Source organism: Aythya fuligula, chromosome 4, assembly GCF_009819795.1.
Source record: "Aythya fuligula isolate bAytFul2 chromosome 4, bAytFul2.pri, whole genome shotgun sequence".
NCBI classification, from domain to species: domain Eukaryota; kingdom Metazoa; phylum Chordata; class Aves; order Anseriformes; family Anatidae; genus Aythya; species Aythya fuligula.
The window spans coordinates 64,934,364-64,950,708 of NC_045562.1; the positions used below are offsets into that span (position 1 = coordinate 64,934,364).

The 16,345-nt window shown below is 38.1% G+C and overlaps 2 protein-coding genes across 3 annotated transcripts in view; both read left to right on the forward strand.

The window, feature by feature from the left end:
* KIAA0232 (KIAA0232 ortholog) overlaps nt 1–16,345 on the forward strand; it is a 67,672-nt gene that overhangs the window by 24,032 nt on the left and 27,295 nt on the right. For both annotated transcript variants that reach the window (XM_032186234.1, XM_032186235.1), the window contains exon 3: nt 7,765–7,902. In XM_032186234.1, coding sequence (XP_032042125.1) covers nt 7,765–7,902 — 138 coding nt within the window. The remainder of the gene's footprint in view (nt 1–7,764; nt 7,903–16,345) is intronic.
* Nucleotides 7,876–16,345, forward strand: part of TBC1D14 (TBC1 domain family member 14) — a 107,753-nt gene continuing 99,283 nt past the window's right edge. Inside the window, exon 1 of the mRNA XM_032186237.1 lies at nt 7,876–7,902. The gene's annotated coding sequence lies outside the window, so the exon portion shown is untranslated. The remainder of the gene's footprint in view (nt 7,903–16,345) is intronic.

The window sequence follows — 16,345 nt, forward strand, 5'->3', positions numbered from 1 at the left end:
AACATGTACCATGTTACCTTTTTGTGACTTTCTAAATAGCATCTAATGCTTACTTATCCTGTATCTCTCACTCAGTCACCTAAGAATAATGGAATCACTTCTGTGTTGTTACCACTGCTGATCTGTTCTTACAAAGGCTTACAGAAGGTAGAGCAGAGGTACAAAATTAACTGCCAGGCTAGTTATTCTTCCTGCGGGTCAGGATTTATGCGCAGCCATCTCTGCACTGATATAAGTGTCCTGGTTCTGACTGTGGGGTTGGCTGAGATACCTCGTTAGTGCTCTTCATACTGCAGATCAGCGTATGGCAGTCCACTCACCATGTCTCCAAGCACAGGTGTGCACTACCTAAATTCTGTGAAATCAGATGATTACAGTAGTCTATGATGCTTGCCACACAATTTAATTCCTAAGTTCAAGAGAGCAATGATAACATGCTAAATAAATAAATGATAAATAACTTCCCAAGTCATAACATGTCCCTGTCAGACATCTGGACCATGTAGCAGCAGTTTCTGTTGAATTTCTGTCTTTATCTGCCATGTAGGTAAGGCATGTAAGTAACGTGATTTCTTAGTAGCCCTGGCTATAGCGTTACTACGTTTTCTTTTCTACGTTTACTTTAATTGGAAAACTCAAGGCAGCCTGCTCTTCAAACAGGATTTCAACAGATGCAGCATTTGCATGTTCTCTAGCTCTTGGGAGTGGGTGTGATCAAATTTCTTTTGCTTGGTTTCAGCCGAGAGTGAACAACACGTAGACTGCTCTTTCAAGTTTGTAGGATTATAAGCAAGAGTTTGTAATTGACACACACTCAATTTACAGTATTTTATACCCAGTTTGATTGGCTTTGATATGTCCAGTTCTTCCCTGCCTGCAAATTGTGGACTCATCGGTTCTGAATGCCTTGAGGACCTTGAAGTCATAGCAGCGCATGCTGTGGTCTCATGTACTGTCAGTGCTTCTCTTACAATTCAGCCACGTAGGATTGTCGTGCTCCGCTTGGAGCAGCTGGGAACGAGGTGACTGCAGTGGCTTTGCAGGTACTTTGCTATACCCAGAGCTTATCACATGGTTCTCTGCTTCTTCACAAAAAGTCCAAGGTGAATTCTTCCACTGGTAAGAATTAGATTTGGAATAATGATCTAACAATAAAGAATGCTTATTGGTCTCCTCCATTCTTTGGCCAGCATGGCTTCCGACACGGAGAAAGCTTGTGCTGCTCTTGCTGAGTGTCTTTTGGAGAATGTAAGCTGAGCTGGTGCCCCTGTTTTCATGTATGTCTTCTGAATTCTAGCATATGCATTAACTCATTATCTTTGTCGCAGTCTGAGGCAAGGCTCAGTCGGGAACGTCAGAGCCAGTCCTCATCCATTAGACCTTTAACTTTCATTGTAATGAGATGCAGTTCTCTTAAGCTTGTCACAAAAGCCATGATGAATAGATAGATATCTAAGCAAATTCTGAAAGTTTTGTCCTCACTATTTTTAGGGGAAGTATTTTTTTTTTTTTCCAGGAAAGATCACTTAAGCTGTTCATGCAGTCTGCTTCTTGAATAATTTTAAAGATGCAGTTTTCCCTTTACTCTGCGCTATGAGATCCTCCTACAGGTAGTAAGGACCTAATCTATTTTTTATATAATTTGTGGCTATTTTCTTCCATTCCTTTGCCTATCCCAACATCTCGGAGTTGACTTAGAGTTTTTTGATGAAATTTTTGGAAAAGCTTTCTTGCAGTGCACAGTAGTTCATACCCAAATATCTGAATATTGTATTTGATTATTAACTGTGAAATTAACTTAACTTTGCTGCCAGAAGAAGCCAGGATGCTGTACCCCCTAGATTTTCATTAGGTCAGATTGCATAGCCTGGGCTTTTTTATGTTTATTCTTCCCTTACAAGTCTTGATAGCTGACACTGCCTTAAAATAAACTGTTGATAGACTTAAGCAGAGAAGTTTTTATGGACAACATGTTAATAATCAAATTATTTTGGGTGTGTTTGCAGAGAAGAAACATGAGTGCCTTTGGAGAACACTGCTGCCTTGAGTTTAGGCTATTCCATCTCATAGGCAGAGTAAAGATTTGCAAATTTGGGGTTTGTAATGCCATATACAATTCATGACCTCAATGTTGCAGTTGTTTTGGGTGCTCTGTCTTTTCCTGCTTTTGGGTTTCTTTCTAAGGAAGCAAGGCTCATGCATTCATCATTCTCCATATGAGCATCTACTGTAATTTTTTTCCCTTTGGCCTCTCCAGTAAATTGGTAATGTATTTTGTTTGCATTTGGACGTTTCAAGTTTTGTAAGAGAGGTTTCTCCTGCAGCTTGGTAGAGGCTAATGCCCTGCTTTGGAACAAGCAGACAAACCTTAATTGTTCTATATGGCACTTGATAGGAACTGGCCCTTCATTCATTCAGCAGGCATACAACTCCAAACTATTTATGGCAGAAATATCTGTCAGCTGTCCTATTGAATCTTCGGCAAATGTTTGTCACTCATTAAAACTGTGTGGTTATTTATTTTCCTTTAGTTGTCTCTTAACCTGTTTTCTGAGAGTTACAAGAAGGGAAAATTGTTCATAGGTGTTTTATGTAGTCTTGCAGGACTCTGCCTACCTTAAACGTCATGGGCATTTTTTTTCACATTAAAAATTAGATATGCGCCTTTGATATTCTTTGAGTTGGAATCTTAAAGGGAGAGACTCTATATTTATTTCATATATGAGAAATTATAGAATCATAGAATCTTTTAGGTTGGAAAAGACCTCTAAGATCATCACATCGAACCGTTACCCCAGCGCTGCCAGCTCTACCACTGAACCATGTCCCTGTGCACCATACTTACATGGCTTTTGAAGCCGTGAACCACGCCATGCCCATTAGCCAGAGAGCCACAAGGGATTGAATCCTTCTTATTTTTTGTATGAACTTATTACCTGAGCTTGCCTGTTGAAGCAATGCGATTTGACTGGCCAGCAGTGACATTTAGGAGAGCAAAAAAAAATGCTAAGCCCATAATATGCTCAAATCACAAGTGGTTGGTACTGAAATTAAAATGCTGCAAAAAGAGGAGTGTTTGAGAGTTTCCTGTGTCAGCATGTTTTAACTCGGTACATTCTTCTGTCCTCTAAGGCAATTATGTTTATAGCCTTAAGATCTCTTTATTCATAATTCAAAATAGGAATGTTGACCAAGTAGGTAATTGCAGTTATTCAATTCATTATGTAAAAAGCAGAAAAAGTTTGCATTTGATCATCATCTTACAGTGTGTCTAATTTAATCTGTAGTATATGCAGAGAGAATCTTAGGGAACTGGGTTCTCTGAACTTCCTTTAAGAAGAAAATTCTGATTTCTTAAACGTGGTTTTCTGCTGATTGGATTTCCCCATTTTGGGAGTATGTCGATCAGCTTACTTGCTTGTGTGTTCTGCTGATAAGGCAAAATTGAAGCTTGTTTGCTTACCTGAGTATAAACTCAAGGTCCCAGTGTTTCTGCATCCCTGATCTTGACTCCAGCTTTTATGGGTAGTTTCAGCAGGATTCTTGAGATAAGTTTTAACACTGTTTTTCCCTGTTATGCAGACCATGACTTTCAAAACAATTTTCATTCAGACTAATCACAAGGTGTCACCTTTGTTCTCTTACTGGTAGTAGTATTTCTCTACTGTCTTCAAACCAAATGAGACCAAGTAGAATCACTGCTGAAGTTGCTTTTCTTTTGCTTCCCCAAATTTTTGGTGAGTATGGAGAGAAGTGGGGGAACCGCTGCAGTTGTGTAGTTGAGCAGGAGAAACAATTTAGAAAGCTATTTCTAAAATTTGCATCTGTATATTAATTTAGTATTGAGTTAAGCACCAGATTTCTTGAGGCAGCATTAGCAGAAAGAGTACAGGTACTTCACTAGCACTCCTTTAGCCATCTTTATGATTCTTAAATTATTCTCAAAGTAAGATTTTGCACATATTATGTCTTTGCAAATTAAAAATCTCTACTGCGAACTCACCTAGTTATGTGGTAGGTAAAGTAGGACTCTAAAGAATGGATAATTAAATAGCAGTTTTGATATTTTTCCAATATCCAGATGGCTTTCTAATTCTGTTGATATATATTTAATATTGGGCAGCTTAGCAATATTGGGCAGTTTGTTTTAAATGTTAGGATTTTATAAGCCAGACTTCTGTTTGGTTGTAGGTTTTTTGTTTTGTTTTGTTTTTTCTTTTGTGTGCACACACTTTTTGAACCCATCAGATCGGAGTGGAGTTGCTTTTATGAAATGTTCAGAAACCACTGAACAGAATTGTGTAAATGCAAAGTTACTGTAAAGTTCTTGCACTAAAATGAGCCTTATAATGAGACCTCTAGCTCTGTTAGGAAGCAAAGGTAACTGAAGGCATCCAGCTGCTGAAGAGAACAGAAGTCCCTAGTGATTCTTTCCACGTGAAGTAACTCGTTTATTCTGCTTCGTGCATACAGCATGTTTTGTTGAGCTGCTTTCTTTACCGTTTGTCACAGAGTTAACATTTCCCAGTCTAAAGAGTAAACCTACTAATGGGCTTCTCGCAATGGAAACTTGAAAAAAAAATGGAAAAGGGTAATTTAAAATATCTGAAACTTTTGGATTGCCTTTTTATCAGTTTGGTCAGCATGACAGCAGAATAGCACTTACTTTGCGTGGCACCTCAAGTTCTAAAACGTCACTGTAAGAGTACGTGATGTTTTCTAGTTCTTTTTCCTTTTCTTCCTCCTTCCTTTTAAATTATTTCGGAGAGGTTCCAGGGCATTATAAGACAAGAACGACATGTAAGGAATTTATTTCCTTCACTGTTTGGTAGTGTTTTATGGGTATTTGAATTCTGTGCAGTAAGTGTAAGGTACTTGATAAATACTGGCTGCATCTGCTGATAAATGGTGTAACTTATCTGAGGATTTGAAACTGTAATTTATGGTGTTTTGCTAATTTTGTAAAATGTGAGGCTTAAAAAAAGGGGGGGAAAATGACAGAAAAAAAAAAGTCAAAACCTCAGGTTTTCAGTATTTTTTTTCCTATAAAAATTAAAAGGCTGATGTGGAGCACTGAGAACCCTGTGTTCAGAAACAAAGTTTTCTGTGCATTGCCTAGAGAGGTAGAAAGGAAAGAAGATTCTGCCAGAGCGCTGTCCGCAGTCACTGCACCCTACAGGATGGGTCATGTTGGTCCCAGAGTGCCCGAACGAAGTGCTTGCTCCAAAAGGAAGGATGAGGTGGTGCAAGTCCAGCTCAGGGCTGGATGCTTAAGAGAAAATTCCACTCAGCCCCCCTCTCCCCATTAGAAAGGGATATTTTTATTGCTAAGAGTAAATATTTAAAATTGCAAAATAACAGAAGTAGTACAGACTTGTCAGGTGCCTTTCAAAATTACCTGTGTGGCGAACTGAATCGAATGCTTTATGGCAATTCTTAAGCCCTGCTGACAGACCCCTAGCACGTGCGGTGAGTAACACGGCCCTTCACAGAATTGTAGGGGTTGGGAGGGACCTCAAGATGTCATTGGGTCCAATCCCCCTGCCAAAGCAGGTTCCCTATAGCAGGCTGCCCAGGTAGGCATCTAGACGGGCCTTGAATATCTCCAGAGAAGGAGACTCTACAACCTTCCTTGGCATCCTGTTCCAGTGCTCCATCACCCTCATCATGAAGAAGTTCTTTCACATGTTGGTGCGGATCTTCCTCTGTTCCATCTTGTGGCCATTGCCCCTTGTCCTGTCCCCACAAACCACTGAAAAGAGGTTGGCCAAATCCCTCTGTCTCCCACACTTATGGTACTTACAAACATTAATAAGATCCTCTTTGTCTTACTTTCTCCAGGCTGACCAGACCCAGGTCTCTCAGCCTTTCCCCCCAGGGGAGATGCTCCAAGCCCCATATCAGGCTCTTGCTGAGACCAGCGGGGCTGCGCTTGGACAAAGCTAAGCTGCAGTATAGATAGAGCAAAGCATGCTCGTGTAAGACATTGTCTTAATCACCTTTCCACCTAAAAGCAGAATAAATGAAGTCACCTAATGCACATTTGCTTGCATGCCTGGATTTTCATTTTAAAGAACCTTTTGCAAGTGGATATATGATTTTTTTAGTAATTGTGCCTGCATGTGGATGAGCAGGACAGGCTTTGGAATCTGGTGGGGGTAATTGGGTCTCCCCAGTGTGCGTGCTTCCATGTGAACGTTGAGTTAGTTAACCTCCTCATCGTGGATGAAGAAACATATCAATGCAATTCTGGAAAACATTTATTTATTTATTTTTAAGTTGAAGTGTAGAGGTGCATAGTCTATTGAACCTATTTTGTGATATTTTAAGTGAGGGTAGGCTTTAGGCTGGGTTTCATTAGGAGCAGATGAGAGGTCTGTTGAGAAGCATTGGGTTTTTGTGAATCCCTCTGAAGATGGTGATTTTGACCAGCATGCATTGAAAGGCATAAAGATGATTTTTCTGGTAGTCAAAGTATTTCTTTGATCAGATGAACACGGGAAATCATATGTATAGATCTGAACGGACAGCGAGGAATAAGCAAGTCTAATATATTTCAGGAACGAGATGAGTGCCTGAATGTGGAAGAGAGAGTAGGGGAGACAGGCAGAAGGGTTGGAAGTGCACTGTGATTGCTGCTGGTATGATTTGGCTTTTGAAAAGTGATGTAAAACAGATGCTACGTATCTTGAGATGATTACATATGATACAATAGCATTTTTCTTTATTTTTCTTAATGCAAATTTTCCCTACCCACAAGTGCCTGATTTTCTTTAAAATTAGTTTAGGTTTAATGGAAGATAGACACTATTATCTTTAGTCAAGACTGAGTTGAAGGCTTTCAGATCTAACATTGCAATTTCTTCTTTTGGCTTATTTCACTTAAGTTTGATCCTAACTCTGAACATCTTGCTTTTCATCCTTATTTCAGAGATCAGTGCAACTCTAGCACATTTTGTGTAAATTACAGTGGTGCATTCAACTGTAAGTTGGCCCTAAAATGATCCTTATGGTTATCATAGAATCATAGAAAGACTTGGATTGGTAGGGACCTTAAAGATCATCCCATTCCATCCCCCTTGCCTTAGGTAGGGACACCTCCTACCAGTCCAGGCTGCCAAAAGCCCCATCCAACCTGATCTTGAACACCTCCAGGCATGGGGCATCCACAGCTTCTCTGGGCAACCTGTTCCAGTGCCTCACCACTCTCATAGTAAAGAATTTCATCCTAATATTTAACCAAAATCTCCCCTCTTTTAGTTTAAAACCACTTCCCTGTGTCCAGGTCCCTCTGGATGGCAGCCCTTCCTTCTGGTCTATCGACTACACCACTCAGCTTAGAGTCACCTGCAGACTTGCTGAGGGTGCACTCAATCCCATTGGCTATGTCATTCATAAAGATATTAAACAGCACCAGTCCCAAGAACCATTGTGGGACACCAGTCATCACTGGCCTCCGCCTGGACACAGAGCCATTGACTGTAGCTCTCTGGCTGCCTTGCAATTGGAAAACAGCGGCATTAAAGTGTGAGTAGCCTCCATGTCCAGAGAGAGTACATGCACTTTTCCAAGTAGTAAGTGTCTTGTAAATACTAGGGTCTTCTGTAGCCATTGGTTTTAATCAAATTACGTTTTAATTTGTCAAACAGCAGTTTTTAGTGGATAGGGTGAGTTTGTTTTTCTTTTTGAACACTATGTTGTTTGTAGCCTTGTGGTCTGTTTACATATCTTAAATAACGTAATTTTCTTTATTTTGATTTTTAGGAGAATGACATCTTCCTGGGCTGGGAAAAGGGAGCTTACAAAAAATGGGGAAAGAGTAAGAAAAAGTGCTCCGATCTAACACTAGAGGAAATGAAAAAACAGGCTGCTGTCCAGTGTCTTCGCTCTGCTTCTGATGAAGTAAGTTGGGATTCTTTAACAGATTCTTAAGACTTTATGCCATTCTTTGAGTTAGATATATTTAACTTGTGGTGGTTGATCATCTAGTCTGTGGCTTCTTAAAATACAGTATCCCCAAGAGTTCTCTCAAGTGTTCTTGTTTTTCTTTAGGAAATTATGAAACCTTTATGTGGCAGCAGGATTTCACAAAAGATTCTGTACCATGTAGTGTCATGCCTTCCTTTCTGCAAGCCCACACCTATTATTGTTGAGGACAGTTGCAATGCACCAGTTTGTGCTGAAATTACCACAAAGCTTTGCATAAGGGTAGTTGTTAAAACTCTGGATTTACTTTGTGTTGAACTCTGTCTGAGCAGCAAGGAGTAGAGTATTTGGGCGGAAAGTCATCTTGCTTTGTGCATGGTGTATGTGCAATCCAGAATTGCTAAATAAGATGCAGTGTAAGTACCAAACATTAATTTTCTACATTGCGTCATTAAGTGGAAGTGGAGTTGAAGCATGCTGACTGGAGAAGTTAAGGAGAGGTGAAGGCAACAATGGGAAAGTGGTGAAAGGGAGGCTGTAGAAGGAATTGTTTTTAAAAAAAAGTCTGTGGCATAGATCAATGAAAGCTCTTCAGAGAGATTTTTCAGACAACAGAAATCAGAAAGTCTCTATCTTTTAGTTACAAAACTACAAATACTTTTATCTGTCACCACTGAGGTGAAACTCTGCCCCCGTCTATGCAGCTTGGTTGCGTTATTGCTCCATACAACTTCCTGGTCACGTCTGTGATTGCACAAGCATTTGTGTGGTTGTGTGGAGAGCAGGATTGGGAAAGAGAATCAGTATCCTGAGATTAACCTGGTTGGGGCGGAGGAAATGTTAACCTAGAGAAGTTTCCCGGTCAGATTTGTATAGAGACTTGCCCCAGCAAGAAAGAGGAAGGTATGCAACTAAGAATAGTGGAGGATGTCGTATTGATTTATGTGGTTATTTCCTGCACCACCATCTTCAACAGCATTCCTATCATATATTGGCTTACTTTTATGAAGCTACTTGGGCAGAGTTACTAAAGTGTTAACTGACTAATTGGGGAGTTTTCTGAACTCCCTTTTTCCCTTTACTTACAATCTGAGCAAAGTGATGCAAAATGTAATTTTGTTGGGAATTTACTGTGCTCTTGTAGTTGCAGAGTGTTGAGGTCAGCACTCTGACTACTGTAAAACTAAAAGTAAATATGAAGCAAGTATGAAGAAATAATTGCAAGAGGTAATGCCTTTCTGATGGTATGACTGTCTTTGTGTACTTGTTTTATAAACAGCAAAACAGTAGTCTCATACATAGACTACAGGAATATTGATTGATTTTTAGCTTTAGGAATGATGCATCATCACATAAATGACAATGAAGGAGCATCACTCAGAGCTAAATTTATGTTTAGAAAAACAGTTGAAAAGAAAAAAGGAAAGAGATTGATTTATTACCAATCCCTGCTCTGCTTCCCCTTGAATGTTTGTTTAATCTAAAACAGAGTAAGAAGGGAGGAAGCCCTTCAAGTAGGCTTTTAAAAGAATGAAAAGATGCATGATCTGAAACTCTGAACAAGTAACTTCCTCTGACTCCTGCCACATTGTCAGATTTTATTGTTCAATGGGAAACTATAATCTGTAACCTGTAGACTCCTGTTGTTATATCAGGGCTATTTTGACATCTGCTACGTGCCCAGATACTTAAGCTTGCACATTTGGTGTCTTTAACGAAACTGTAGGTTATGTTCTTTTTTTCTCCCATTTTCAAACACAGGGTTTGAACATTGTTGCTTAAAGCTTTTTTGTAGGTAATTTAATGTGTATTGTAGAAGAGACAAGCATTTGCTAAACTCTAGAGTTGAGGGAGGGAGGTGATCCTGCTTTGATATGAGAGATACCTTAAAATAACTTTTAGGGAATCTTTTCTTCCTGCTTCTTGAACACACTTCCTATGTTGGCTGGTGTCAGTATGTATTTTTGTGTGCTGATTCAACAGGAGTACTTGGCGGTTCTTGTACTTTCAAACAGTATTGTAATGCCATTCAGGCTGCTCTATGCAATGTTCATGACTTAATTGCAAGATAAAAATACTCCAAGTGGTGTGTGACAAGTGTTCTTATAAACTGCTAAAATACAAATAAACAACTCTTTCCAATACCACTTGAAATTTTAACTGTTTCCTGAATCGTCTGAAAATGTTTACCTTTTTGTCAAAGCAAAAGAAAAAGTATCTAAGAGGAAGAAGTTGCACGTTTTGTTACATCTTCATAAATACACTAAGTAGCAGCTTCTCAAATTTGGTCTTGGACTAGGCTAGGCTTGCTCCTCTCAATCAGGTAGGATGCCAATTAGTGTAAATCACCCTCCCTATAAGTGCTAGTTTTCCTGTTTCTTTTAATCTCAGTTATGAGTCTTACTGTAATCTGAAAGAGTACTGAAAAACACTTTTTTTTTTTTTTTTTTTTCTTTCTCTGTGGTCCTTTTCCAAAGTAAGTGGATACAGAAATCAGTATCCTCACCCTGACATGTAACTCTTCCAGCCTAACCTCTTCTTTCAACCTTAGCACTGGAGCAGAGCAACCAAGGTTGGGGTAGTTCTGTTATTCAGAACAATATAAAGAAGTTTAAGTGCACTTAAACTGAAGTGTATTTAATTACTATTGTATTTAAGTGAAAATGCCTAGATTTGATCTGTGTGTGTCTGTAGAGAAAGTATACAGACGTGTACATGCACCCAAAGTTTTGTTTTGTTTTAAAAAAAGAAGACAAATGAAAACATGAGGATTCTGAAACTTGATTTTTTTTTTTAGGGGTGCAAAAGCATGCAGAGAATGAAAGCATATTGAGGGTTACTAATAACTTTTCTAACTCTTATAAGCAATGCAAGAGATCCAAGTACCATGCTTTTGATCTTCATACTATATTATTTAAACTAATAATGCATTGAGAAATTGCCGAGTATTTGCCTCCTCCCATTCAACAGTAATCAAAAGCCTGAAAGTTGAGTGATTGCTACAAGAAGATCTTGTCTGATGTGTAGTAGGGAGAGGAAATCATAAAATAGATGAAAATTCCCTTGATAAGAGTAAATGCTGTTTTGTCAGTCTTTCGTGTAAAGGCTGAAATAAATGTTCTGAAAATTTCTGTGGATTTTCATTCTTAGGGAGCGTTTTGTTTGGTAGCTTAGTTGTGTTCCTTTTAAAATTCAGTACTGTGTCTCGTTAAAAAAAAACGAGACACAGTAACAACTAATGCTGTAAAACATTAGAGACAGAAATCCAAGATTCTGGTTATAAATTTTTTTATTAAATTTATAGTGCAGAAAACAAGCATTTGACTTCAAAAAGCCTAAGTTTCTTTCTGAACCATTTCCTAAGTTATGCAGTATAACAAGCGAGGGAGGCTGACCACTTAGCATCACTTATGTCTCACCATGGCTGAGTATGTTGTGCACTAAGTACTTTTGTGAGAGAAGACCTGGTTTTGACGAGTACTCTCTGGGACACGTAAGAATGTAAACAATTTACATATGCATATTTTGAGGACAGTATTTTTTGTGTGACAAGCATTTTGATGTCTCAAGGTGTTGATTTTTCAAGTGCTGCAGACACTCTTGATGCAGTTAGAAGCAGAAAAGATGCAAATACGTTGCAACTTACCCAAAAATGAAGACAGAAGGACAATGAGAAGAACCTTCAAGACAAGTACTTCTGTGCGGTACTTGCAAACCAGTTGCTATTTTTACTGCCAGTTCTATTTTTTTTTCCAAAACACTTGAATGGAATATAAAGAACACTTCAAAGAGATGTGCTGAAGAATTGTTCAAATTCTAAAATGCCCATTAATTATTGACTTTGCTTAGAAATCTTATTCTCTTATCCTTCTGAAATATAGAAGTAATTTAAAAATGATGGTTTGTAATTAACTGGCAGAGTAAGGGTATCCATTCTAATGGAATGCTGGGTTGAAAAAACAACTGCTTAGGACTGAGGAATATTTATGTAAAATTCCTTATTTTTGTCAAAGGACTTTTATAATGAAAGTACTGCCTCAAAAATTGAGTAAAAACAGCAGTTGCTGTCATTAAATGACTTTCTGTTGTTGTTCTGTCTGGTACACCTGAAACTGAGAAGGTCAGTTTGTTCATATATAGTTTCTGAGATGCTTTTACTTTTTAAGCCTCTTAATTCTGAAAGTCAGTAAATTGCTTTGGATTTGAATAATGAAACTTGTTAGTAAGAGGACAGAACACAGGATCTCTGGTACCCTGAAGTTTAGCAAGGTGGGTACTGTCTGAGCAAGGCTGGAATTCTAGGTTACTTTTTGGAAACTGATACGTGTAAGGCTTTTCAGTAGGTGCATTTCCTACTCATAATGTTGAAAACTACTTACAGGTATGTTACATGTCCCTTGGTCACAAATCCAGGCCTGATTGCCTTTTAACTGACTGCTCAATAGAGTGAGCAGGTTAGTTATTGAAGTTCCTGTGTACTTCACTCACTGAACATGTGTACTGTGACATGTGAAAGTCTACCCCAAGATGGTGCTAGAGCTTTAATTAAAGTAATCAGTGTATCATTATTCTGCTGAACTGTGTGAGGACATCTTAAGGTGTGGGCATGCTGCAGTTTGGAGCGTTGGCTTTGCTTGCTCTCAACTATGAGGGAGGATCACCCTTCTGATGGCTGGTATCGTATGGGAGTGCTTAGGGGACCAAGTCCTTTCCTAGACAAGTTATACCTGGATTGCTGTTTCTTGATGTATCCCCTAGTTTGAATTTCTTAACTCTCAATTTTCTTTGGTTTTACATGCCGACATGCAAAATGTTTGTCCTTCTTCCTGCTGTATTCTAAATGGTTAAGTAGTAAACATTTCTGTGTGTCTGACAAGGATGATTGCTGGAATCTTTTTCCAGGAAATTCATAAACACTTCACAACATCAGAGCATGTAATCTTCCTTCTGGGTCATGTAGTTGGCCTTCTGGAAAGGCGTATACTATCTGTCTTTAGAACATGTAGCATTATTTAGGAAAGGATTTTAAAATTAGTCAAGGTGCTAAGAAGGATTTTTAATGAGATGTATGTTTTGAAATTTAAAACTGAGCTAGAACTGGTATCACTTTTTTTTTTTCCCCTGTGAGAAAGTGCCGTAGGGTTTTATTATATCCAACCAGTCATTGTTTCTGTACACTAATTTCATTTGTATTGGTTTAAGAGAATTTGCATTGGCTCTGTGTTAACCAAATCTGTTGGCTTACAAAATTTATCTAATCTGTGTTGTACTGAATTTGACAAACTGTTAAACTGTATTTTATAACTTCGGGTACTATATAGAAAACTGAAGTGAATTTGTCTTGACAAGGTAATCATCACAGAATAAAATAGTTGCAATAAATCAATTCCTTTCTCCTTATCACTTTTGCAGTCCAGTAACATTCATGGTAACGTGTATCTGCTTTGTCAGGTTACTGAAACTGCTACCCTGAGAATAATAGTAATTTTCAATGAAGTTGACAAAGTTTTAATTATTCCAATGTTTATACCAGTTTTCTTGATACAGAATAAGTATATATTGAACTGGAAAAGTTCTTCGCAGGAGCTAAGTCTATATGGAAGTTACATTTAAAAGTTACTTCATTTCACGTGTGCTCCCAACAATAACGGGAGCACAGAGGGGCAAGGGGATTCTTTTGCCAGCATCTTCTCTGAGAAATCTGGGACAGAAAGAAGTTTGTATATCCATGTGAAGAGAGAAGATGGTACGCTGTTTCAGACACACAGCCATGGCTGTGAGAATGGTAGAGAGGTCAGTTATGGAATATGAACTTGGGTTTCATCATAAAATCTACTAGACTAATTTTCCTTAGTGTAGGAAACCACCATTTTCCATAAATCCATAATTGGAGCCCATTATGAATTCTTATCTTAAGAAGAAGCAGACTTCAGTGTACCTAACAGGGAATTTCCAGGTGTCCCTTCTTTAGTTTGCCCTATGCAAAAAATCACTTTTGCATGACTGTTGAAAAACTTTTAAGAGTTTCTCCCATTTCATTGGGATACATACAGATAAGAATAGTTCAGCATCTTAGAGCTGAAGTAGTGTGATTAAACAGTAAGCACTGCTTACAAGGATACTAAATCTGTTCTGGCTTCGAAGTCAGCATGTTTCTTAACAAACGATTAATAATATTCAAGAGTATTTTTTATTATTTTTTTTTTTCAGAGAGAAGTTATCTTTTCTTTAAGAAAGAACTTGAATCTCAATGTAGCTCACTTTAGGATTAGGAATCTATAGCGGCTAGAATGAAGTCACTGTAGAATTAAGTTATTTAACTCCTGTTTAACAGTTCAGCTGGTTTGGTAACCCACATTTAGGGATAGTGCGTTCATGTTAAGTCAGTTTGAGTTTAGAACATGGTGTGTAAAGTGGAGAGTAAAATCTCTGGAACCTGAGCCTGATTCTAGATACGTGATTTACCTTTCCTAATGCTGTCTTAGTAAAGAAGACAGGACTAAGAGAGTTGCAAGGAAGTATTTTTATCTTCTTGTTGGAGAGCTGTTGCTTAAATATTGCTTGAAGTTGGATGTTTTTTTACATTGTCTGTTTGTCTGCTAAAAGAAATCAGACATTCCAAGATCGTACATCTGTTGAAGATTATTCAGAAATAATCACTTACTCATAGCCCTAATAGAGAAGTTAATAATTGTTTTTTTTTTTTTTTTTTTTTCTGATTGTACCAATATCTTTGGTGTAAATCATTGTGTATTCAAGTAAAAAGATAAAGATTTGCATTCTTGCTACTGAAGGGACCAACAGTGTTGTTCAAATACGTTCTCTGTCATCTATCTTACTATATTGGAAGAAAATAGCAAAATGCAAACTGGAGCATTCTTTTATTCCTTAGAGCTCTACATGGATTGAGCCCTCCAGGAGGGATGTTGTTTTGGTGGATTTATTTATATATTTAGTGGTGATCTTGGGGGTGTGGATTTCTTTAGTCCTTTCTATCTGTTGAGTACCTCTTTTGAGACTATTGGCAGAGATTCTTGGATTTGATTAGAAATTAGATACCTTTTCCAACAAGATTAAGTATAACAGTTACCATTTTCTATGCAACTTCAAATAATAAATTTCCTGCTGAGCCTTAAAACCAGGTCCAGGAAACAGTGACAAGGCTGGCCAGCGATCAGCTTGCTTTTGCAAGACAGCACTAAATTGACCTGATCATCTAATCTTGATATTTATGAACATAAAGATAATGCTTTTTGCTTGTTTTTCACTTGTTTTGGTTTCAGACTTTGCAAAACTACTCACCACACTATATAGAACTCAGCTTATTTTGGGTGCCTGTATTTACAGGACTGTCCTGCTTCCCCACACAGGTGTGTTGTTCTGAAGATCGGTAAAAGCTGATGCAGGACATTAAGCACAAACAAAAGGAATACATGGCTGAATTTACCTGGGAATTGTTTCTTGAGCAATAGATTTACAGACACAGCTTAAAGTGGAAATAAATGGAGCATTCCTCATATAGATGAATAGCAGATCCAGGAATTTTAACTGGAAATTCCTCCATGCAGTTAGCAAGGGAAACAGTAAGTTATTTGTCATGTATGCTTAATAAAATTTGTAACCTCAAGAAAACTTACGTACTATGGCAGTAACTGCAGGAAACTGAAGAAAATTTCAGGAGTTTGGGAAGCAGTGAAGATGGTTGTTTTTTGTTAGCTTGTGTGCTCCTGCCCCCTTGACCATTGATTGGCAAGTTACAGTCTGCTCTCATCCTGGAAGCAGTCTGAGGTGCTTATTGCAGATTCTTAAATTGATGTTCAATAAAAAGTAAGATGACCTTGTGACTCTTCTTTTAGACTTCTACAGAAAATAAAATTGTGGTACTTATAACTAGATACACTGTACTGCATCAGAATTTTAGAAAATGAAACCTAGACTTCTATCTAGCTCTCTTTATCCTACAAAATATAGAAATAGATGTGTGGTTGCAATGAATCATGTCTTGTCTTATTCAGTTCACATGGCTAAACAGCTGATTCATATGGAATAGCTACCTAATCCTTCACTTGGTGACAGGCTGCGTGCCAAGAAAACAGTCCTGATGCACTACAATCAAAGTACATCTTGGTCTGGAGAGCCTGATGACCTGTTAAAAGAATGATTTGAAACTATGGATATATTGATTAACCTTAATTTCTAGATCATTTCAACTCTTTCTGTGAAAGAAGCATCAGAATTCTGCTCCAGATGACCCTGCATGAGCAGGGTTTTGGACCAGATGAACTCCGCAGGTACTTTCAAACCTACACAATCCAGTGAGTCTGTGAAATGTGATGAAAACAGGAAAGTGAAGTGAGGACTTATTTCTAGCTTATACTTTTGAAACAACTTCTTTTTTTTTCTTTTTTTTTTTTTAAAA